This window comes from Heliangelus exortis, chromosome 3 (assembly GCF_036169615.1).
Source record: "Heliangelus exortis chromosome 3, bHelExo1.hap1, whole genome shotgun sequence".
Lineage (NCBI taxonomy): Eukaryota > Metazoa > Chordata > Aves > Apodiformes > Trochilidae > Heliangelus > Heliangelus exortis.
The window spans coordinates 34984402-35009081 of record NC_092424.1 but is presented as its reverse complement, the minus strand read 5'-3'; the positions used below and the strand labels follow the sequence as shown (position 1 = coordinate 35009081).

Sequence of the window (24680 nt, the reverse complement as noted above, 5' to 3'; positions counted from 1 at the left end):
TGAAAGGGCGTATGAAGCGTAGTGTGTCCTCTTTCCAAAGCCTTACATTTTCCCACTTCTAATGGAAAGGGGTGGGAAGGAAAGTGTCAACCCATCAGTCAGGGTTTGAAGATGCCGATGGAGTCGCAGCAGCTTTAAGGCCTTTGGGCACCCGAACCACAGAATGTGCTGGTGGTTATCAGCAAGTCTGTGCAGCAAAGTGCTGGAGCGGGTGAGTGGCGGGCCATAAATGCCTATCAGGGAGGACCTGCCCTTATATCTGCTTCAGTGGCTTTATTAGCCACACCTTTCTTGTAAATTGTAAAGTGTCAGTCAGGGTGCTCCGGAGATGGTTAAAACAAGACGTGCTCTAATACTCCAACTTCTTTTATGTCCTAGTGCCTTGAGGTGCATTTAGAAAATGCATCCAAGTTTTATCTCATATTGTAGGATTTAGCCGAGAGACATTGAACAGAGCACTGTGTAAGTGTCATTAGGAGAGCTTAACAACAGGATGTCAGTGCACAAGTTGTGTGTAGATATGTAGGTGTCCATTTGTGTGCAAATACACAACTTGCATATATACACATCACAATAAAGTTTTCATCTTTGTAGGCTTAAAAACAATCAACTATTGTTGATTCAGTCAGCTCTTGGTACCTATTGTGTAGCATGTTTTGTTCCATTACTCCAGCGTTGAGAATTTTCTAATAGAAATACACACAGACAGCCCCCATAAAAACTTGGCCCTCATTCTATGGAAACTTATCCTAGACATTCTCAACTTAGTATACCAATTCTTAAAGCATAAATGGTATTTCAGAGAGTCAAGATTTTTAAAGAGGCTAAAAACCTGCTTATAACCAGTTGTACTTTCAGTACATGGAAAGCAAGCTCCTGTTAAACTCAGTAGGTACCAAACTCATTGATATCATAGTGAGTTTAGTCTATACAACCAACCAGCATGAGTAACATTTTTTTCCTTGAAACTCACTGAATATGAGCACATTAGTCTGGCAGGGGCCAGATAGCAATACTGTTTTGTAATTTGGGCTTTATTTACAGAGAGTATTCCCATTTTTCCATTATTTGGATTAGGAAACTAACTGGTCCCAAGTTTTTCTTCATTAAAAGAAGAAGAAAAAAACCTTCTTTTAATAAATGTGTGCTTCACACTTTCAAACTTCAATAGCATAAAATTTTTCACTTGATCAGAAAGCTGATTTAATTTGCTGCTAGGTTAAATGTTAGAGGTTTCAGTCTTATGACCATGAATTCCCAAATTAAATTCAGTGCATTGCTTAAATTTCTAGCTGCAGTGCATTTAGCCTAATTGCTTTGCTAAGTTGGATGCTTAGTAACTACTACTCTTCTGAATTTTCTTCTTTAAAGGTGAGCAATGAAATAAGCCTGAGGGCCACAGGTGGGCTACTCTGCTCTTTGGGATTCACCTGTGGGGTCTTTGGATATCTCTTCCAGTCTGACCGCATCCTCAGACCATGTCTGATGAGGCTGTTCTGCTGACAAGGGAGGGCATTTAAACACCTGTAGGTTTTAGCTATTTAAGCCCAAATCAGTTTTGAAGCAACAAGAAAGGCTGAGCAAAATGGTTCAGATTTCAGTCAGTTGACAACTAAATGTGTGCACTGGGCCTTTAAGTATTTGGCCAGACACATCTTGATTGCTTAGCTTTTGTTTTCGCCCTTGGAAAGTCAGCTGGATAATACCCTGTAGCCAAAGTCTGTTTTGTGATGCTGTAAGCAGGCTGGGCTGGGGGGTGAGAGGGAGAATTAGAGGAAAAACAGAGATATATTTATATTTCTCCCAGTATTTCTGAGCCAAGCTATTTGCAGTCATTTTCTGATTCCTTGCAACATTAAATATAAAAACCAGGACTTAAAATGATCCCACTCATGAAATCTTTTCGGTGGACTCCTCTCCTTGGGAATGGGTTGCAGTGCAAGCACGGAGGTGATGGAAGCAACAGAGGAAACTTCCACCAACTGCACCCAGGAGGGGCAAGCCCCGAGTGTCTAGTTTTTCCCTCTTTGTTTACAGCATTTTTAAGGCCTTGAGTTCTCACGCAACACATATGTCATTAAATGGCTGATGCCTCTTTGCACACGTTGTTGTGATGGCCTGTGGCAACCTGAATTAATTGTTTCAGTAGTTGCTGGTGGTTACTAGCCATAATTATTATAATTTGCATTTATAAAAACATCTTTCATCTAAGGATCTCAAAATGCTTTTGCACACATTTAATTAAGCTTCACAACATCCTGTGAGGTAAGTGTCAAGAGTGTTGTTATATCCTTTTTTACACAGGTTTCTCCAAGAAAACAAGGTCAGTCACTGACATGACTGATATTTGGTTCACATCACACTTGCAGAGGATGAAACAACTAGCACAGCTGCAGGAATTAGGGGTGCTGATCTAGGTCACTTTGCATCTCTCACATAGCTCCTGCTGCTGCTATGCTGTGTGGACACATGCACTAAGCCACCACAAACACAGTCAGAGCAATCTCAGCCCAGATTTCCAGTCTGAGATGGCCTTTTCTTTCCCAGGAACATTCCAGCAGCAGAAAATTCTTGGGAAGAAAAACAGATAAGCAGCCTACATACTGCAAAAGTTGACATAATGCCTTGTGCAAAGATCTGTTCTTTCTCTAACTTTCTACCTAAACATTTAAGTCTCTCTTTGCAGTCCACACACAGCAGGACATTTCTACTCTAGCCAGAGCCAAGAAACTAGCTGCAAGTGACAAAATTACACTTTTACCTGTCATGTGCATGTTCTAGAAGAGACTGCTAGCATTTCATCTCCAGCCCCTACCAGCCATAGACCCAATGTTATGGGATATCAACACTTCAGAGATCTCCTAAATCCCAGATCACCCCTTGACTGTGGTATTTGAAAGTGAGGATTAATTCAAGCATGATAGACTTGGAACTTGATGGGAGAACAAGCAGAGACAGTTTTCAAAAGCTCATTTCTTTTTCAAACATATGACAACGTTGTTTAAATTGAACCCTCCTCTCTGTAAGCTCCATTGATCACCATATGAGCCCTGAGGAAGACAGGTCTAAGTAAGTGCTTGCAAATTGAGTAAGAAGTCCTGGGCCATACCTTCACAAGTTCTTTACCATCCCCATCAATTTATAAGGGCTTGTTTACATGTGGCAATGACCAGATCAGGTATTTTGAAAGAACTCTGCCTGTGGATGCACTTATTCCAAAATAAAAGCCATGTAGCTTTTCTAAATTAAGTGGACTTACAGGGAGAGAATGATCATTCTGAATAGCATGAGAAAGAAAGCAATTTCATTCCTAAGTAGACCATTCAGCAGGAATATTCAGACACAAGCTGCAAGGCTACAGTCAGTTTGTCTTTGTCAAAGGTCTTGCATACCTCTCTGTCTTTACCCAACATTATTTCTGCATAACCTAACAGCATGAAATCATTTCTGAAAACACTCCTTATTTTTCTAACACCAAAAAGCACTGCTGGAGCACAAATGGAAGAAACTTCATTGTGTCCTACTGCATTCATAGGGGATGCCAGTAGCTGCAGCAACTTTCTTCTGATTTCTTTGGAGCAGCACTCTAGTGAAGCCCAGGGAAAGCTGGTCCAACTTCCAAACTTCAGCATTTCTGGAGAATCCTTCAGGGATGATATTGCTCATCCCTGTTTCTTTTCAGTTTCATGAGCCAATATGCAGGATTTATTCCGGTCCACATTTCTCTTGTGGGGACATAACATCTGGCAACCAGAGGAGAAGGTCTGGCACAAGAACATACGTCAGTTTATTTTACATGATGCTGCCTTCTTCACTTTCAGCAAAAACAGAGGATAGTCACAGAGCTAAGTCTGCATTTTTACTGAAGCTTTCTTCTGCTTTTCTTCTCCTTCAAACTTGTTGCCATCTACTACTGCACAGAAAAAAAAAAAAAGAAAAAGGTGATAGCAACCTGAAGCTTGGCAGAATACAGCATCATGAGAATCACATGCATCAGGCCCTCAGAGGGGACTATTCTTGTGGCTACCAGTTTTCAATAACTTGAAATCAATACTGATGGGGTCTGGTTTTTTGGTTTGCTTGTTGGGTTTTTTTTGTTTATTTGCTTGTTTGTTTTTGGAAAGGCAGAAGTAAAAATTCTGCTTGTGTTATCTTACGCTGCAGAAACTGAGACTTGATGGGTAATGTATTATCCTTTTTGGACCTCAGTCATTCCCAAAGATTCAAGATGAACTCTTCCTGCCCAGGCACCGGAGTCAGTGCCCCAGGGAATTTCTTCATATCTAAGGGATATGCAGGATGTGTACTCGCATGCCCTTGCTGCCTCTCAGCTCCAGCTGTACATTGCAGTTTTGCTTTAGGAACCTGTACCTCCAGTATTGCAATATCTTTTTCAGTCTTTGTCATCAAGAGTTTAAATACAGTTCAGATCAGTGTTAGTGGCCCAGCTCCAAATGAGGAGAATTGCTGCAATTCGTTATCTTGACAAATTAACTGGTCTGAGGCAATTCCTTTCTGAGAGAGATACAATTAGCTAACTCTTGAACTCTAGCCTTGCTCCAGCACTATGGCATAGTTGTGCACCTGCTCAAGAAGTGTTGATACTACAACTAAGGCTTTCCCACCTGTAAATGTAATTCCTGCACTTAATAGCCTTAGTGATATGCAGCCATGCCTTGCTGTCCTCGTGCCACTCTTGTAACCCACTGTCGTTTGGGATAACGATGCAGACCTCATTTATAAAGGACTCTGACCTCAGCTAATTAAAAAAAAAGAGGCTGTCTGAAGACCAAGGTGGTCTCTGGATATATATAGCCTCTAGGGGGAAGCCAGTGCTGGAAACTCAAGGGTCCTTGCCACAAAGCCACCAGAAGGTCTTGGTGTTATGTCAAGAGAGTTATGTCAAAGAGGCACACAGCCTGTTGTCCCATCCTCTGTTTTGAGTGCAGCTTCCTGATCCAGTGGAAAAAAAAAGCTATCCTACCCCCAGTCCCCTGCATGGAAAACACTTGCTAATGCAGACCCAAACCAGAGATTTTCTTTGGAAAAGGAAGTATCCTTCTAATGGTGTGTTCTCCCTGGATTTTAGGCAGGTGTTTCTAGTTCCAATCCCTCAGTCCTCATATACCTCGTGAAAGCTGGGTACAGTACCCCACTTCTGATGTGGACAGGAGCTGATGGTCCAGGGAAGGCAGAGTAACCTCCAGCCTTTCTCTGCTTTCCCTCACCTCCTGGCCTGGAGGAGTAGCTCCCTTCTGCCTCCTTTTACCAAGCAATGAAAGATATCCACAGTTACAGGTTGTTCTTCCAGCCCAGTGGTGGCAGATGGACTTCTCATTCATTTGCCTGTGGAAAGCAACTCCATCTGTCCCTCAGCCATAGCTCACCTGTGAGCATGGCCTTCCCTTGCACAGAGCTCACAGGTGCTAGGAGATATCCCTTAACCATTTGTCCAAAGCATTCCCTTTCGGATACTCTGTTTGGGACAAAGCTGTCCTGCAGAAGGCTTGTGTTTTCCTAGAGCCTCTTTGTACGGACTTGGTGGCTGTGAGTTTCCTTGAGCTCCTCTTTGAACTCCAAACATTTAGCATCCAAAACATTTAACCCATAATTTCTTTCCTCCTTTATCAGTTTGGCCAGCTTCCAGCTGGCAGCATCAATTTACAAGCTTCTATTCGGCATCTTGTGTTTGCAGATGTATTACCCCTTCAATTAACCCCCTGAAATGCTTTTCTTCTCCCCTGAGCCTACCTTCCTCTGGTCTGGCCGGCACTTCTCCCTGCTCGGGATGCCCAGAGGGAGGAACCTGGGAGCAGGGTTGCTGGGTCCTTTGGCTGGAAGTGCCAGGCAGAGGGTGTGCCCTGTTCACAGGCATCACGAAGAGCAGCTGAAGGAACACGCAAGTTCAGCAGCGCCTGCTTTGCCCGTGGTGGGTTGGGGCTTGCAGTGCCAGAGGCACGTTTGCCTCCACGGAGCCTCTAGAGCATCACTTCGGAATAATCAGGTCTCCCTTGAATGCTTTCACTGAGATGCTCTGGAACGTGGACCTCAGAGCTTTTGACCGTCTTTTCTTTAGAACAGGTATTTCTGGAGAGTCACTTAAAGTTAAAAAAAAATAATAAATAAATAAATAAATAAATCCCTCGTCTAAAGTAGCACTTAGCAAACAAAGAAAATGCCTAGTCACCAGGAATGTCCTCCCTCCTGTGCCTACTGTAATTACTGAGCAACAGCAGCCTTAGGTTGCTCATCTTGTACCTTGGCACTCCAGCTTGTTAACACACACCGGCAGCTGAGAGGAGAGACGCTTGCCCTCTGCCGAGATCACCAGGGAAACTTCACCTGATTTGGGAAACCTGATAAAATCTAGAGGTGCAAGATCTCTATTGCTGGGACACTAGTCAAGTCTTTGAAGTGAATGGGCCTGCAATTGAAGCAAATCTTTGCTTATTCTGCCTCTTTGTGCTGGCGACCCATCACACCTTGGTACTACCACATCTGAATCACCCTGGAAGACTCACCTCTTTAGGTTTCTTTAATTAAATAATATTGGCAGTGCTAGGGTAGTTCTTAAAGAACCTGATTATTTAGGCTCCAGGGAGATCTCAAATGAGCTATTCAGCCTATATAGTGGTTAGCTTAGTTTTGTGCATGATTCTAGCAGAGCAAATGAGTAGCAGAGATGGAAATCTCAACTGGAGCTAGGAAAGACTTGGTATTTCCATTTGCAGAAAAGTTTAGAGACAGGTTTCACTGCAAGCTGCAGAAGGCTGCAAAGTGACATATAACTGTCTATGCTACAAAAAAAAAGAAAAAAAGAAAAGTGGGGGGTTAACTACTTCTTTAGTTTTATCATATGATATTTATTTTAATTCTTAGATTTCCTGGCACACCCACTAAAACAGTTTTGCTGATGATAATATGCCTAATATCCAGCTAGTGAAATAATGACATGTTATGCTACCATCAAGGGTTGCTTCTACTTAGTAGTGATTGAAGTGCTTTATCTTCTCAGGTATCAAATTGTTAAATTACAACACAAATGGGAGATATTTTGATTTAATGTACTTTTTCCAGCTCTCTCAGCAATAACAGCTGTTCTCAATGAGTTTTAAAAGTACTATAAAAACTTATACAGTATTTCAACAATTTTTTTGTCAAACGAAAACGTCGTCACTAGGACATGACAACACATAAATAATCTAAAAATAAGAAGCCAGTGCAAACTGGACCAAAAGAAGCCAAGAAGTTTGGAGTTATATTCTTTCCACACACACAAGCAAAGCTGTGCAGTTTCCCTGCAGAAGTTTGTTGAAACTAAACAATTTTATTAGAATCTGTTTAGTTAGAAAGACAATTTCAGGAAAACAATGGTAGCCAGAAAAAAGAGCTGAGCACATTCGGTGAGAAATTGAAGTTTCCGCTTATTTTGATGCCAAAAGAATTTTACTCAGTGGCTTTAGAAATACCTTCCTATAGTTTGAGACAGCCTGGGGTAGAGTTAAGGTAGAGCAACTGGATAATGTGTGAGCTCGTGCTCAATCTCACGCCTCCTGCGGTAGTTATTTGCCTTAAAACAGAACAAAACAAAACCTCACAAAAGCAAGAGAGCGTGATTTCAACAGGATAAAATAAAATAAAATAGTAAATAAATAACAAAAGGAGATACGAGCTTATTCACATAGAAATAGCTATTCAGTTAAAAAATAATTTCTTTAAACACTTAAAAAAGTGTGGATGTTTGGCTTATTACTAAAATATAATGTTTTACAGCACTTTCCTTGCTTAGCCATTTGCAATTCATCAGACCCTTGATTTGTTTCTTTCAGAAAAACCCTGCTATTTACTTTTTTTTTTACTTTTTTTTTAAGAGCAATATGTCTGAAGTCTCAGTGTGGTTCACTGGGATTTCATTGGGATATATTTGCAACTCCTGAAGCAAAAAACTGATATTTTATCTTTAGAAGGAGTTACATTTTTTGAATGTATTGAATTTTTCAAAGATCAGCATGAAGAGTTCTGATTAAATGCTTGCTTCAGCGTTTTAAAGGCTTCTTGTGGCCCTGTTGCCTAAGGAGGTCGTACATTAAGATTGCTCTGTAAACATCAGATTGTACAGAATTGGCTCTGCAAACCATGCTGGGCACACAAAGAAGGAGTCAAATGGCTTATCTCTTGGTTATCGACTACTTTATTTTTCATGCCCCAAAAAAGGCTATTTTTTAAAAGAGAAGCTGCTGCTTTGTAAATAATTTAATGGTTTCTGTTACGTAGAGCTGTTAATTTTGCAAACAATGCTAGAAGAAAATTTTCATTTTATCATGGAATTGGACATCTCTAAATGCATTTTTACCCCTGAAAGTCCAGTGGAGGACACTGGAGAATGGAAAGAGCCCCTGATTTGCAGACACAGATCCAAAAATGAACAGACACAGTTAAATGATGACAAATATGAGCTGAGAAGGCATGAGATCTTGTCACCTGTGTATGGTGTTCAGAGAGCACCCTACTCAAAGTGTCAGAAAACTTTTAGTGGACGTGTAAAGAAATGTATTTGGCTTTTTCACACAAGCACTAGGGATAGCAGTGGCAGCTATCAGCACATTTTGGAAATGCACTGAGCGGTTATGTGTGTGCAACATTATTCCAATATTTGTAATGAGAAACAGGATTTTGTAGATAAAGATTTTTAGCACAATATAATTCATGCCATGGCATCTGATGGATTACTTTAATGATGAAACAACAACAGTAGCCACGATACTGACTCTCAAGTTTTTAAAATTCAGATTCTTATCCCCACATCTTAACATGATAAGCAAATACTAGTTTAGAATTAAAACCAGCAAGAGTTTATTGTGCAATAAACCAAAGGAAGAACCCAGATTACCTGAATACAAAATCTAGGTGCAATTTGTGATACATCATCGTGCTAGCACCAAACCCTATCCAGAGCCCCCATCTAGATGTGAGGACCACCATCCAGCTCTATGGCATTGTTGCCAAAATCCTTCCCTTTTTAATTAAATGTGGGATATGTTGCCTCTGGTTTGGGAAGGGCTGTGTTGTTCAAACAGTGTTCCTTGCGCATGTGTTTTTCCATGTGTTTTTCCTGCTGCAGCGCTTTGCACAGGGAACACAGTCCAATGTCCCACAACAAAAATGTTTATTTCTTTACTCTAGAGCTCATATCTGATGGTTTTGTGGTTTTAAACCACTTCTGGCATCTGATCCTATCTGATGTTCTGCTGCAACGCTCCACCTGCATACCCAGACTAGAGTAGGTTCAGTCCTCATAAATTGAGGTCAGTTTCAGACACTTAATCTAAGATATATGAAAGTGCAAAGAAATCTATTTGCACTCCTGTGGGTAAACCCCCCCTCATCCCTCATGTACCTGTACAAGACAGACCTCTCTGTTTTCCATGAGGCTCCTGTGCATCCACTAGCATTACTTAACAAGATACAGCTGTACTGCATCCACAGTGCAAAGTGTCAAAGTCAGTGGCCAGAACATTCACATGTTAGAAATATCACAGAATCACTGAATGGTTTGGCTTGAACAGGACCTTCAAGATCATCCAGTTCCAGAAGCCCCTGCATGGGCAGGAACACCTCCCACTAGACCATGTTGCTCCCAGCCCCATCCAACCCACCCTTGATCACTTTCAGGGATGGGGCATCCACTACTTCCCTGGGCAACCTGTTCCAGTGTCTCACCATCCTCACAGGAAAGTGTTTCTTCCTAATGTCTAACCTAAATGTACCCTCTTTCTGTCTGTTCCCCCTCATCCTATCACTACACACCCTATTAAAAAGTCCCTCTACAGCTTCCAAGTAGGTCCCCTTCAGGAACTGGTAGTCTGCTATGCCACATGAGGACTGGATTAATCCAAATTGTAGCCCCCTCCACGTTACAAAACTGCCAGATCTTACCTAAAGCACGTGTATAAGTTACACTGAAATGACTGATATGGGACTGCTGTGCTTTAATCAGATCTCAGCAGGTATGAGAAAATGCAAATTAACAGTATGATGGAAAGACATGAAGACCAAGCTGACCCAATCATATTTTGTTTCCCTTCTAAATGCACACCCCTCTCTTGGCATCTCTCAGGGTTTTTTATTCTGAAATGCCACTGCTTTTTGGAGCTGGGTTGGCCTCAGGACTTAAGTCTAAGGAGAAGCCATGGAGAAGCCATGTATACTAGTGAAAGTTCATAGCTGCAAGGGGACAAGTAGGCTTGAAGCATTACTGAGTAGGTGGGGAAAAAAAATTAAAAAATTATTAATTACCCTCCTTAAAAGCTAAAGAGGAAGGCTCAGCAGGACCAAAGACTCAGTTTGCAAGTGGCAGCATGACAATGAGATCTGTGTTCCCAAGCTGAGGCTCTCACATCAGGAACTTAGTTTAAACACTTCCGAGAATTCTTCATGCATATCAAGAACAGTTTCTTCTGCACCTTTTCAAGTTATCTGTATTGCTCCCTTTCTCTTCACTGTTCACTCTGCAACAGGTTTCAAGAAGAGATTCTCAGAAAAATCTATTTTTCTTGCCCTTCAGTTGCATTTCCTAGGCATAGGCCATTCTTCGTATGTTTTGGGGTTTTTTTTCCTCTCTTCTTTTTTGTCTCTTTTAGTTTCTTTATTCGGGGTACAGGAGAAAATGCACCAAGACCAGTTTAGCTCCTTTATTGTAACATGGTGTGCATGCTTGGGGATGTGCTCCTCCTGACCGACTCAGTTGTTTTCAGTGATTCCCCACATTGCTTCACATGTGGGAACCAGCATCACAGACAGAGAATATCAGCTACCTGAGAAAACCAAATTAGTTGCCACCCTTCACCCTCTCTCACACCACAGATGCTGATAATATTTAGGTAGCATGAAGAGCAGAAATAGTCCGCAGCAATCCTATGGATTTAGCTTTTTAGGACTCAGAGATTCAAAAACACTGGCAAGCAGATTTGCCCTCCTAAGCCAGTGAACATTCTGGGTCTCTGGCCAAAATGTAAACTAGCAGTATGGCAACACTTGCAAGAGCATTATATTCTTCGTACTGCCCATGGTGTTGCCATGGGTATCGTGCAGATTAGCTTATGCAGGATCTGGGAAAGCAGAGAACAAGGGGAGAAAAACAGGATTAAAAAAGAAGAAACGCAAAAGGGTCTTACGATTCGGAAAAAAAATCTTTTAAAGTCTTTATCTGTAACAGGATTTTTTTTCTCTTAATCCGAACTCTGCTAGCCTGGGGTTTGATTAAATTATTTATTTATTTGTTTATTTTAAGTCTCATACCTAGAACATGCAATTCCTTCTCTGTATTTTTAAGTGACTTGGGTATTTTCAAGTGGTTTCCTTCCCCAAAAGACTCAGACTGGGGACCCTTCCTTTGCTTTCTTGAAGAGTTCAGGTCTTGATTGTGAACCAAAATATTTTAAACCCAAGCTAACTAAAGTCTTTTTAAAGGAAGAAGTTACACACCCCCCTGTTGGGGAACAGTCCAGTTGGTAAGATTTTGATCCATAAGGCAGCATTGAAATACTCAACATACAGCAGCCTTTGGCAGCCAGCTGTACCTTCTGTAGTTGACAGTTTAGAGAATGCATTTCCTCCTTGCTAACTAAAGCCTACACACACTCATTCCCTTTCTTCCCAAAACCCTTCTATGTGTTGTCACTGGTTATTAGCTACTTAGCCTCCTTTTCAAGGGTAAAAATCAAGGGTGAAAGTTGTATGAGAGTATGGTTTTCAATTTGATTTGATCCATTGCAAGAGTGGATACCCTTGTCTTGCTGACATTTAAGGCAAACAGTTAACAATTTGCTTAATACTTTTAAATTGAGCCTGTTATCATATCTTGATTCATCTTAAACAGAACTTCTGGGGCAGTCAGATGAAGAAGACCCATCTGATGGAGCTTTCATCGACCAATCTCCAGTGCACAGTGGAGAACGTGACCCACCTACTCCTGGCCCAGCCATCAGGCCACCAGCACAGAGCTGCTCCCACAGGTGAGCAGCACAGGGAGACACATGGAGAAATTGTGTGTCTATCAAAGGCTTCTTAAGGCCAAAGAGAGTTCTGTATTTCCATTACAGAAAACAGAAGGGAGGGGGAAAAATTAGCTCAAGTACTTGGAAATATATGTTTGATATTCTAAACTTCTGTGACAACCTCAGTTGTCATCTGCACCATGACTGTAAATACAATAAAACATTTAGACACTAAGCAGGAGCTAAGAAAAACTTAGAAGCCATAACGATATGGCATAGACACAAAGCAATCTCCAGACACACAGACACTTTGTGAGCTTTTAATGTGCACTAACACAAATGTTTTCAAATTAAACCATGTGGACAAATGCAGTGTTTCCTGATGGATGTGCACAAGAGAGAAATACAGCAGTGGTAATGCTGCAAATTAACAGTTACAGGTGGTAAACAGAACTTTTAAATACCTAACATGGTCTCTACAGATTCCTGTAAGCTTGTCACTAGCTTGTGATCAAAATCTCTGGATTGATCTTTTGACAATGCATTTCTTCCACGGTTGATTAAAACCTGGAACTTACCTATTATGAGAGAAACAAGAAGTCTGATGTCTGGATTTTTTTCCCCAATGCTTTTGTTTGTAATGAACCAGCACCACCACCTTGCAACAGATGGGAAGTTAGAATGAAAAAGCTTTTCTGTTAAGACTAAAAAAGCATTTATTTTTCTTATTTTCTTCATGTATTCCTGATAGGAAAGAAACAATTATTTGTTCCCAGTGGGCATATAAATGCATTTAGTTTTCTTTTTTATGCCTACTGCATGTAGTAACATTTTTAGTAAATCTAGTGTGAGTACAATGTTGAACTTCCTCATTGAAAAATCATCCTGACCATTTGTATATAAATGTGCTGAACATTCTGTGTGTAGGCAAGAAACACATTTCTTTCTTCTTCTCAAAGTCTGTGTATTCCCTAGTTTTCTGTCTTTGCTCACACTATGAGACTGAGCTTTTGCAGTATTAGATGTAATAACCATTATACCAGCTGTACACTACTAGTGAAATACTTATTTTCTCCATAGCCTGCAACTTTTAGGGTACAAGACACTGCCTAAAAGCTTCCAGAGTTATCTAATGGAACTGGAGGTGAGGCCTGCTTTTCAAACTATAGTTCACAATTAGTCTGTCTTAACTTTTGGGATGAAGATAGCACTGCACTGATATGAGCAAGTAATAAAGGCAGTAACACCATCTGGTGCCTGGATTGACTACAGAGGACTTTCCAACAGAGGAGTTCCTCTCACAGAGCACTAGAGCAGAGACTAACCCCAACATTCCTCTGATCCCAGGGTATGAACATACCATCCTCCCTTCAGCTCACCTTTTCCCTTTCGGAGGTTGCTATGACTCACAGGTCTCTGGCAGTCCCATATCTGCCTTCTTCGGGTATCTTGGGATGGAGATTGCAGAATTCAACTTTATTCCTACTCCCAGGCTTCCCCAGATTGACCACAGGGCTCCCCTGTGCCCGCACAAGTGGGTCACCAAAAGTTGCTGAGCCTCACAAGTGGCTCCTTGCAATCGCCAGAGCTACATAAACTGCTGGGATTTCCCCAGGCTTTTGTTTGCCTCTTGCCAGGTTGGCAGGTAAAAAGCAAACTCCCCACCCACACGACCAGCTCCTCTGCTTGCTGACACCCAGTGCTTGCAGCTGACCTCCCCCAGGAGAGCCCAGAGTTTTTTGGTTGCCTTTTGCAGAGCTGTGAAAGAAAACTTCTCATGGCTTCCCTGTCTGGCCGTAGCCGCTTGAAGCCTGTCAACACGAATTTGAGTTTTAAAGCCACTCCCTGTGACAATGCCAACTGGCTGGGAAGGTCACCTGCTGAGGCACAGGTGACTCCAACAACCTCTTCTCTGTGCTTAAAGAAAAAAAAGCTCAGGTGGTTACAAGCACGTAACTGTGTCTTGTGTTTTGCCTCCAGTTTCACAGAGTTTATTTTCTATAGTACATCTGCTGCCAAGTCTGCATCAGACTTCTTCATCTGAAGACATCTGTATGAAGAAAGGAAGGGTTTGAGTGCTAGGAGCCTCCATAAACAGGGGCATTCTCAGTGTGCAGTCATTGCAATGTGTCATCTTTCCAGCCAAGATTGGAGCAGTGCACATCGGAGCATTAATGGGGTGAAATTTAACCAGCAAACGCTGGATTCTGCACCTAGGACAGAGTAACACCAGGCAAAAATATAACTGGAGAGAGGAGTGGCTGGAGAGCAGCCCTGTAGAAAGGGATCTGGGTGCTGGTTGGCAGCAGGCTCAATGGAAGTCATCCATGTGGCCTGGCATCCAGGAGGGAAAACCACATCCTGGGATGCATCAAACACAGCACAACTGACCAGTCAAAAGAGGTGATTGTCCTGCTGTATTCAGGGGTGGTGCAGCCTCATCTTGAGCACTGTGTGCAGTTCTGGGACCCTCAATTTAAGAAGGATGTGAAGGCCCTTGAATCCATCCAGAAGAAGGTAACAAAGCTGGTGAAAGGGCTGGAAGGCATGTCCTGTGAGGAGTGGCTAAGGACTCTGAGTTTGCCTAGGTTAGAGATGAGTCTGTAGGGTGACCTCATTGCTCTCTACAGGTTCCTGAGGAGGACAAGGGGAAAGGCTGGTGCTAATCTCCTTTCTCCAGTAAGTACAAGGGAATAGTTCAAAGATGTGTCAGGGGAGGTTTAGACTGGCCATTAGGAAGCATCTCTTTACCAAAAAAGTGGCCAAACACTGGAACTTCCTAGAGTAGTGATTGATGCCCCCAGCGATCAGTGTTTAAGAGGCACTGGGGCAATGCTCTTAACAGTACGATTTAACTTTTGGTCAGGCATTTGGACTAGTTGATAATTTTAGGTTGCTGTGGAACTGCCCTCTCCTCTCCTCTCCTCTCCTCTCCTCTCCTCTCCTCTCCTCTCCTCTCCTCTCCTCTCCTCTCCTCTCCTCTCCTCTCCTCTCCTCTCCTCTCCTCTCCTCTCCTCTCCTCTCCTCTCCTCTCCTCTCCTCTCCTCTCCTCTCCTCTCCTCTCCTCTCCTCTCCTCTCCTCTCCTCTCCTCTTCTCTCCTCTCCACCAGAGATTTGGCTGCCTAATATAAGTCATTGGCAGAGGACATAGTTTATAATGGCTAGATGGTTACACAGCACTTGAGGAAATTTCTTAAAATTGATCCAGCATACAAACCCAAAATGAAATCATATTTGCTTTCTTCTGCTTCAGTGAATTCAGTTGAAAAATGGCAACAACACCACTGTACTAAAATGCAGTGTAGTTTATGAAATTGCAGTTGTATAGTGCTTGCAGCTGAGTGTCTTAGTAAGTGAACAGCAACATTATTATTCCAACTGATTTACCACATCACAAATTCATATCTGACATTTCCACTGTCCACTGCTTCCCAGTCTCCAAACACTATCTGCAGTTTCAAAATCAATTATCAGGACACATTCTCCCTCCTATAAAGGCCCTGCATTGTTAGTTAGCTTGGTCATTTTTTTGTTTCTTTATTGATTTTCTCCATTTCTCATGCTGTTTAACACTAGTCTTTAATGTTTATGCATTGTGCTCACCAGTGAGATAAATGTGCATCCTAAAGTGTTTCCTATTTAGTTCTGAAGTCTGTCCCCTCAAGAAAATCAAAAGAAGAAAATTCTGTTGTTGTAATAGTTTTACTGTAATCCTTCTCTGTTCCCAAACCCCATGCACAATACAGCCTCCTGACTTGGCCACATCACTTCAGCCATGCTTTATTTGTATTACTGCAGGCAACTTGTTGATTTATCACCTCAGCATCTTTTAAATCTATGAGGTGCAGTGTCTGAAGACCTGATTTGTAGTCTGGGGAGCAAGACTAGTCTATAGCATTTGTTTGTTTCATTCTTCTGCATGTTGCTTTACTGTGACTTCCTACAGCACCTACAGTCAGTCCTTTCTGGTGCTGTGACAACTGTCAGCTCAGATCTGGACTCCTTATCATTGTTCAAAGTTTAATGCAAGGAAACTTACTGCAGCTCCCTTTCTGACCTTTGCCAGTGCTGGTGGTTAATTTCAGCTGTTATCCATCACAGGTCCCTGCTGGGTCACAGACCTGAACTGAACTAACCTTGAAGTTAGATCTAACTTAACCATTGAATCTGCTTTGAGAAGAGGATTGGGCCAGGTGACCTCTAGAGCTCTCTTCCAACCTAAAATCAATGTGTTCATTCCAAGTTGAGCCCCAGAGTTTAGTGTTGATAGTCTTGCATTAAAAACCCCACAACCTTATCTGTACACTAAATATCAGGTCACAGAGCCAGTAGCACTATTCATCTGCACTTATCCTGCAGGAATTCAAGGGTACATGACAGTACCCCCAAACTCTGTTGCCTTCAGGCTAGCAGTGATTCCCCTAATCTCTGTACCATGACAGGACTTTGTAGATGTTCAGCAAGAGTACCACACTGCTGCTCTTTCCTCTTTCCCAGGGTCTTATGTTGTCTGCCTTGGCTTTTCATCTTTGTACCATCTCATCACACCAAACCCATTAAATCAACTGATGTACATTATTGCATTTCTATCACTGCCACCCCTGTCAGACCCAGATACTCTCCCAAATCTGTATCTCACCCAATTTTCTGGAGGCTCATCTCCAGCACTTACTCAGGCTTCTTTCTTTCCCATGTTTTAGCTTTGACAGGACCTTTATTTTGGGATAGCTGAGGTGAATCTCATGATTTACACCTAGCCAGGGCCCTGTGTAGACTAGCAGAAAATATATCTGTTTAACTTAAGCCTTGTTACTGATGCCCTTCAGGAAACCTAACATCTGCACATATGTAAAAGAAGCCCAGTTTTCAGGCTGCATGATTAACAAATCACTTCAGTTAACTCATCACATCTTCATACCCTTTGATACTCTGGCTAACAAGATGTAGCCTGTGATGGAGATGCAGATGGAAAAGGGACAGAGAAGGCCTAGAACCAAAATGATCATTCATAAAATAGTCTCAAGAGTTTGTTTCTCTGAGAACTTGTTCTAGGTAAAATCTGATTTCTCTTCTTGCCTTCGTAGTCAGAAAGCAGAGAACTTAGTTTCATACTAAAGTGCATTTTACAGCCAGAGAGAATCAGGTTAATTCTGTGACATTCTATGAAAGTAGCAATAGTGTTGCTGTCTGTGGAGAGCTGTAGTCAACTTTCTGAACCATGCACAAACAGAATAAGTTACGAGCAAGAAAGGTTTCAGGACAACAGAGGCATTTATCTCCAGATAGAGACAACACTCTGTTTGCACGTGTTTTTTTACTCTGCCATGAACTGGACAGTCAAACACCATCAATGATGCACAGTCCAGGGAATAATTTTAAAAGACAGGGCTCTCTTTTCTGACCTTTATGTGCCATTGGCCATTGCCATCCTGTCCCTCCGAGTGTCAGATATGTTATAGCTTAGCAATTCTTGCATTTTTCTTGTTCTCTACTTATGGATACATTCTAGTCAGCAAAACCCTTTTTCTGCCCCTAAAAAAGGAAAATATGTTCAGAAGGTACAGACTCTGTTGTTGAGAGGACCAGGGTAATGTACTGATCCTCTCGGCAGCTCCTTAAAGGAACTGATTGACTCCCTCTGGGACAGATTGCACTCACGCCTCTGCCATTGGTATTGGCAACTGCAGTGTGGATTTTCTCCCCATCATTGTTTTATTCTATTTCTTTACCATAATGCTAGTGGATATGAATAGACTACATTTGTTGGTAGTTTCAGGATGTGTGTGAAGCTGGGTTAGCATTTTATTTAGCTCATTATCCATCTACTTTGTCCCCATCTCCCAAACCAGAACTACTCCTATTTTAATTAGGGTAGCTCTTATTTTAATACAAGTGATTAGGATAGGAGGCAAAAAATACATATCATGACAGTGATTTTTGTCATTACATGCTCCTGTTGCTTATGTACTTAAAAGTCTACTACTCTGTGAGGGTTTTATTGAAGCTCAGAAGCATGTTTGTATATTTTTAATCTGTACCATCCCTGGTCAAACCTCGGGGAGCATTAAGAGAAAACTGCATCACAGTCTTTCATATCTGTATCTGTTGGTTATTAAATCAGCATAAAGAGAGGGAGAATTAGTTACCCCACTGCTTCCCCTTTTGTATGTCATATAAAAAACCACCGAACAAACAACTTACTTTTATTCCATTATTTTGGTGCAATTAAACAAAATAAGTAGTCATCACAGTTAGGGCATCACTTCTGTATGTTCATCCCCCATCAATTATCTTTTTTTCAAAAGTTCTCTTTAAGCCGGAAGCGAACCTGATCTTAAAATAACAGGAACATAGGCTGCGAAACACAGCTTGCCGTGGCTCCACGCATAATCCTAGAAGCTGCTCTATCTCTCCTAGCAGTTTTCTGTCCCAAAGTAGCTCTATTAAAAGGCGTGCTGTGGGGATGTGGCGACGTGGTGTAGGAAATTGATCACGGAGGTGGGATCCAGCAGCTCAGCTGTGCTAATCCCGCCTGGTTGCTGCAGCTTCCCTTCTCGTTCTTCGCTGCCGCTCGGCTCCGGTGAAGGCAACAGGAGCTTCCTGTGCATGGAGAATGCAACTGCAGGCAAATATATGTGGCTCCGTGTGAAGTTGCACTCTCAATTTCTACATCTGTAAAACTGAGATAATACATTACCGACTTCAAAGGGGTGTTGGGCAAATTAATTAGCCAGTGTATGTGCAGCACCTTGAAAATGCAAAATTAACTCTTATTAGCGCACAGGTACTCGAGATTCATCAAGGTGCACTCCATGGCCTCTTGATTCCAGACAAAGGTTCTCTTGATTAAATTAGATTGCTAACGTATTACTGCGTTACCTCACTTGAAGAAAGAAAAGTTTGAAAAAGCAATTTGGCTTTGTCACATGAGCAGTGTGTGTACTTAATGGAAATTTTTCCAGCATTCACAAAACAAAGAAAAATCAATAAAATGTCTGCCAACTGTTCCACTGAAAACATTTTATAATCTATAGCGCTGAGAATCCTGAGCCAAGATAAACCAGTGTTGCTGACAGAAAATACTGACAATTATTTTACGTTGATTCAACTTGGCCCAGCCCAAACTGACCTTGTTTATTCATTTCAGTCTCTTAATTCATATGAACTTGGCATCGAAGTGGGACATGTGGCATGTGGGCTGAAGACCCATTTCTGTGTCTTAGACTCAGATAAATGTAGTGCATTGAGTACTTCCAGTGCCTTGAGCTCTTAGGTAGATTTATATGCATTAGACAGAACTGGTTAAGTTCCTTTTATCCCTGCTGGGCTTTTCATGTCTGTTCACTGTAAAACTGGAAGCTCCGTAGAAGTAACATCTTCTACTAAGCCTTTGGATGTACATGAAATCCTCCCAGTACTGGTCAATTTTAAAGGCATCCAAAGAGGATGGAGGTTTATAAGCTCTTTTAAAACATAAAAATAGAAGGGCTATGGCAATTTGGCAGCCAAAAAAGCAATTTGCAGGTCTTGACAGAGTCCTAGGCTGCATGTAAGAAAGCTGATCAAGACACTAGAGAGGAGATAATGGGGCTGAAGAGCAGAAGAATCCCTTCATTTTTGCAACCAGCGTAATCTGGTCTCCAATGAAGTTTCTTAGTTTCTGTTGTTAAACCAATAAAGCTTAGCATGATAGAAGAGTTGCATTACTGCAGCTTAAAAATGTCTCAGGAAAGCTGATGATAGAGTTGCTTTTAGTTGCTTTACAGATGCCCAGCTGCTTGCACAGCTAATGCCCAACTAGTAGTGTGAAGACACTGTGTCTTTACACAGGGAAAATCTGAGCCTTTTCTTTAGTTATTTGCATTCTCATCAGTAATAAAGGGCTTTTTATGCCTGGAATGTATTATTTGTGTTATCAAAGCTGAGCAAGATTTCACACTGTAGCAGTTAACAAATTGGGTGCCACACAAAAGCATTCGTGTTTTTGTTCTGACAGCTACACTGCTGTCATATCTGAAAACTACCCCGGACTAAAACACTACTTGAGTCATGCATGAGTGTCTGTGGAGGGGGAGAATCCATCTAAATCAGGAGAATTTTCCCAATTGGCCTGGTTTGAGAGGTTTATTTTATTTGCTGTGTTCAACTGGTTCTTGCCAAAGGCAGTACTCCCTTTGACTTTGCCAGTCACTTGGCAGTTTGTGGACAGCAGAACGAGTGGCAAGTCAGCAAGCTGAGATAGCACAAGATAACCTCCAGATTTCCAGTTCCACTGCCTTGGGAATGGATTGCCTTTCCACACACCTACGTAAACAGAGATTAATGATGAGTGAAGAAACCGAGACTAGCAAAACCAAAAAAGGAAAAAACCCCCATCCTAATTTTCTATAACACATAGCTGACATTTCTCTCCCTGCACCTCCTTCACAGCTTGGATTTCAGTGATAGGGATAGTAGTATGGGGACAAGATTTGACTGCAAAAATCTGACTTTTGGGTCTGCCATCCTCCTCTCCCAGTATCCACCTGACTGCCTTTGTGCAGGGCTGCAGCAGTGCCAGTCACCTGCTTGTATATGTTGCCCATCCCCAGCCTGTCTTTCTTAACGAAACCTTAACTGCTCCAAAAAACACCAGCTTTACGCCACATCTTTGAATGACAGGATGGTGTTGGAGTGACTGCATGGCCAAATGAGCAATGCTAGTGACACTCAGTCAACAAACGTACTGGCATCTGATAAAAAGGAGCTACAGTGTGTAGCCAGGGAATCACACAGGCTGCTGTGTACTCGAAAAGATAGAAAACAAACAGCTTTTCTCTGCTGTACAGTGTATCCCCAACTCTTCAGTCCTTGCTCCCTCCCCTCCTATCTCTTCTGCTTTGTTTTCAAAAACCCACCAGCCACAGACAGTCAGAGGACATGGAGCGTAAGCCTGGAGCGGATGACAGCACCTCCTCCCCAGTGGGGAAACCCTTTTCCAGCAGCCAGGAAGGTAAGTGAATGGGGCTCTTTCAAATACTCACACAGGGATGAAGCTAGAAATAATGAAAAGAACTTGGATCTAGGAAGAAAAATAAGGCAGTGGCATTACAGCGTGAGGTTGGTTTGTGTACACCTGGCAGGGAGAGAAATGAGGACTCAGCTACTGGCTCTCAGAACATGGAAGAAATCAACTGATCATAGAAATCTCCTTATCTTGCAGCACTATTCATGATTAAACAAAGGCTAAGTGTTGATTAGTTTTGGTCCTTGTTGCTCTGTAACTCATCATGCAGTGGCCAGCAGCAGAGCCCCAAAGGTTACGTGGCTTGTGAGGCAGCATTTCACACGACTTCTGCAGGGGGTTCTGGAGAATTTGGATGTGGCTGTTGTGCTTCGTCAGGGTTTGGTATCTTCATCATAGGGAGATAAAATAGTCAAACAGTATAATAAAGGGGTAGTCCAGCATGAGAAAGTCACAGTTAGAGAGTCGTATGGTAAAGTCAAGCAGACAGGGATGTGTAAGAGTATTTGCACAAGGGGTGAGGTGAAGATTTTGATCTTCTGCCTTGTCCAGGTGTCCCATCAGTAATACCGATGGGTATGTAGGAACTGAGCCAGCATCCAGGCACACTGACACAGAAAGTCGAGGCATAACGGGTGGTTCCTATTCCACAACTGGAACAGATGTTTTCAGACAAGTCAGCTATGGGCTGTGCTTCCACATTACAGTGAAGCTGAACCCACAGCTTGCCACCATCGAAACAGGAAGGTCCTGCTTCCCCCTCACCGTCTTCTTCCGCCCACACTGACGGGATCACACAGGGAACTGCCAACATATTAACCCAACCCCCAAAAATTTACTTGTTTTCTTTCCCGTGGGCTTTTGTCCATTCCCTGAACCAAACCACCTTGCCTGGGGATTAGAGGACAACACAGACAGCACCCAGTGAGTGGCAGAAGCACATTGCCTGCAGCAGGACTTCTTTTTGATGTTGGCAGCTGTTAAAGCGGCTCAAGCTGTAACACGAAGCCTCATCCTCAGCCTCCTCCAGCAGCAGCCCGACAGCACACAGGCTGCAAAACCCTCCCCAGACTGAAGACAAGCACTCGGGCAGGCTCCACCGAGCTACCTGGTGCAGGCAGAGAGGTTGTGACTCTTGTCACAAAGCATGCATCCCCCTCCTGCAGCAGCTCCCTGCCCAGCTGGGACGATGTGAGAACCCCGATCCATCGCTGGCCTCATATCTTCGTGCTACCCTATCAGCAAAAGTTGCTTTAACTTGGTATAGTGTTTGAGGGAATATATTTATCCTACATGTATAAACTTGTAAAAGCAATATGTTACATATTTTAATTCATCCATTGAATAACAGGATATAAAATAGCTGTGTTCAATCAAAAAAAGTGAAAGAGTTACCTAATACTGTACCCTTGTTTGTTTGGGTGTTTCAGTGGGTTAAACGGAATGTAAGTAGCACGGTGACCTTTTTTTTTTTTTTTTTTTTTTTTTTTAAGGAAATTTGAGAGCAGTTCCTTCAGAACAGGTAACACATTTCTGGTTTGTTTTTTGTGTGTGTGTGGGTTTTTGTGTTTTTTTTAATTTCTGCTTATTATTATTTACTCTATTTTGTAGCTTCCTGAAACTCCCTGAGCCTGTCCCTGCAAGCTGTCTGCCTGCAGGGCTCTTGCTGAAATGGGTAGAAATGCTCCTGTACCACACTGCTAGAGCAGGGCTTCATCTGCAGCTTTGAATTGAGCTCAACAAATGAAAGTTGAAAATTATTATGCCTGTCGGATGGGACCTAAGAAAGAACTTATTGTCCTCCATCCACGTTCGTCTTACACGAGCAAGCTGGCACTCATATTGGTGCTTTCAAGAGTGAGACCACAGTAACGAGGAGTGAAATACTACCCTATGGTTTCATGATCACTTTAAGCTGATTTAACTGCTAAGTGCTGCCAAAAAAGGTGGACCATCCCTTCCCCCCTCACCACCCTCTAGTCCTACATCCTCCTCCTCCTACCACTCTGGCTCAGGCGCTCATAGCCTTCCAGACAGTAAGAACCTCTCTGGGGCAGTAGAGAAGACTTCCATGTGGGCAGGGAGACCCTGCCCTGTCCCCCAAATCCTTCAGCTACCCCTGAATCCCATAGAGACCTTCCCTCCATGCCTGGTTTGGTGGCTCAGTTGGTTGGGTGTCAGTGGGGGTGTATGTAGAGCACATACGTAGGGCAATCCTGTCTCCAGAGCTGGTGAGTCAGCAGCGTGCAGCACCAACATGCTCCTTCAGTTCTACTTTGAAGGAAAAAGTAAACTAAACTAAAATAAAAGCTGTCTGGCCACAGAACGGATAAAGGCACATGAGTGTCTGTATTCTAGCCTCCTCCCAATTACAGTTCTTGTTGAAACTTTTATTTTTGAGGCCGAAGTATTCGATGTTTGGCTTCAGTACAAACAGATCATTAAGGGGGAAAAAAAAAAAGAAAGAAAAAAAAGAAAGGAAGCGCTTCAACCTCCCAGCGGAGCAGGATGGCACTTATTTATTTCTTTCATTACAAAACCAGCTCGTGCCAAGTAAAATCGTGCTCTAAGAGCTGTTCTACCAGTCCCGAAGTGCTGGAGAACAACATGCGCCGGCCCCACCTCTGCAGCCTCCCCCGGGCCCCTGTGCATTTTCCCTGGGTGGAGGATGGGGAAAGGCTGGGGAGCAGGTGACAGGGTCTGTCATGCCGGGGTCACCCTGGTGGGAAATCCCATACTCAGAGGATGACTCCAGTGGCCTTGTTGGTGGCTGGAGTGGCCTCAGGATACAGAGTAAATGAAAATACAACTTTGGTGACATTCCGGAGACACTGGTGGGATTCCTGGGTTTGCAGCCGGGGTACCCAGCAGTGAGCTGCTCTTTCTCTGGGCTGTATATAGGATGCTCCTTGCCCCCACCTGAATGATTGAGTTAATAAACTGAGAAGTTCATTTGAAAGCTCTAGACTACCACAATAAAATCAACAAGGACAAACTCTCTATCATGGGAATGACATGAAAAGCAAAACCTTGCTGTCACATCATTGAGGACTTAGATAAGGGAGTCGTTAAAGCATCCTTCAATTCCAAAAATTCACTGCAGCTGAGCAGTCACCACTGCTGAAACTGGTGGGTGCAAGTGTGACCTCTGTGACCCCTGTGGAGGTGTCCTGATTTCCCCACACATCGCAGAGCTACTTGTGCACATCCCTGCTGAACTTCTTTGGTTCTTGCAGGACCAAGGAAAGGGAGATGTGGTGCTGCTGAAGGCAGCAACTCTGACAAGTGCTTGAGCTTCAGAGGGAAACATCTTGTTGGGTGTGAGAAAGGCTGTTGTGCACACTAGGTTTTTCAGAGTAGAAAAGCCATCCATACAACGTTAACTTTGCAGTTCTGGGAATACGTTTCCAACACCATTCTTCCCTAACTTTTTATGATGTGTGAGAATTTGGAATTCTTGCAGCAACTGGGTACCAACACAGGAAGCAGCACCCAGCAAATCAGAGCACCTCATTTCTCTGGCTTAAGTTAAACCCATCCCAAATCCATCCCAAACCCAAACCCTCCATCTGCTGCTCTACACCCGGACACCAACACCAGCCCTGCTGCATCAGTGCCAGCATTTGATGGAGAGCTCATCCTTAGGGTGCCACTTTCACCCTGCTGCTCCCCCGGGCTGG

At 42.8% G+C, this 24680-nt stretch overlaps 1 protein-coding gene across 17 annotated transcripts in view; it reads left to right on the top strand.

Annotated features, from left to right (window-relative positions):
- The window catches only part of WDPCP (WD repeat containing planar cell polarity effector), a 158453-nt gene that overhangs the window by 128711 nt on the left and 5062 nt on the right, over window positions 1–24680 (top strand). For 15 of the 17 annotated variants that reach the window (XM_071740149.1, XM_071740146.1, XM_071740145.1 and 12 more), the window contains 3 exons: window positions 11879–12014; window positions 20897–20988; window positions 22494–22522. In XM_071740149.1, coding sequence (XP_071596250.1) covers window positions 11879–12014; window positions 20897–20988; window positions 22494–22522 — 257 coding nt within the window. Of the gene's footprint in view, window positions 1–11878; window positions 12015–20896; window positions 20989–22493; window positions 22523–22611; window positions 24201–24680 lie in introns of those variants that run through there. The other 2 variants (XM_071740152.1, XM_071740147.1) reach the window with 1 other exon arrangement.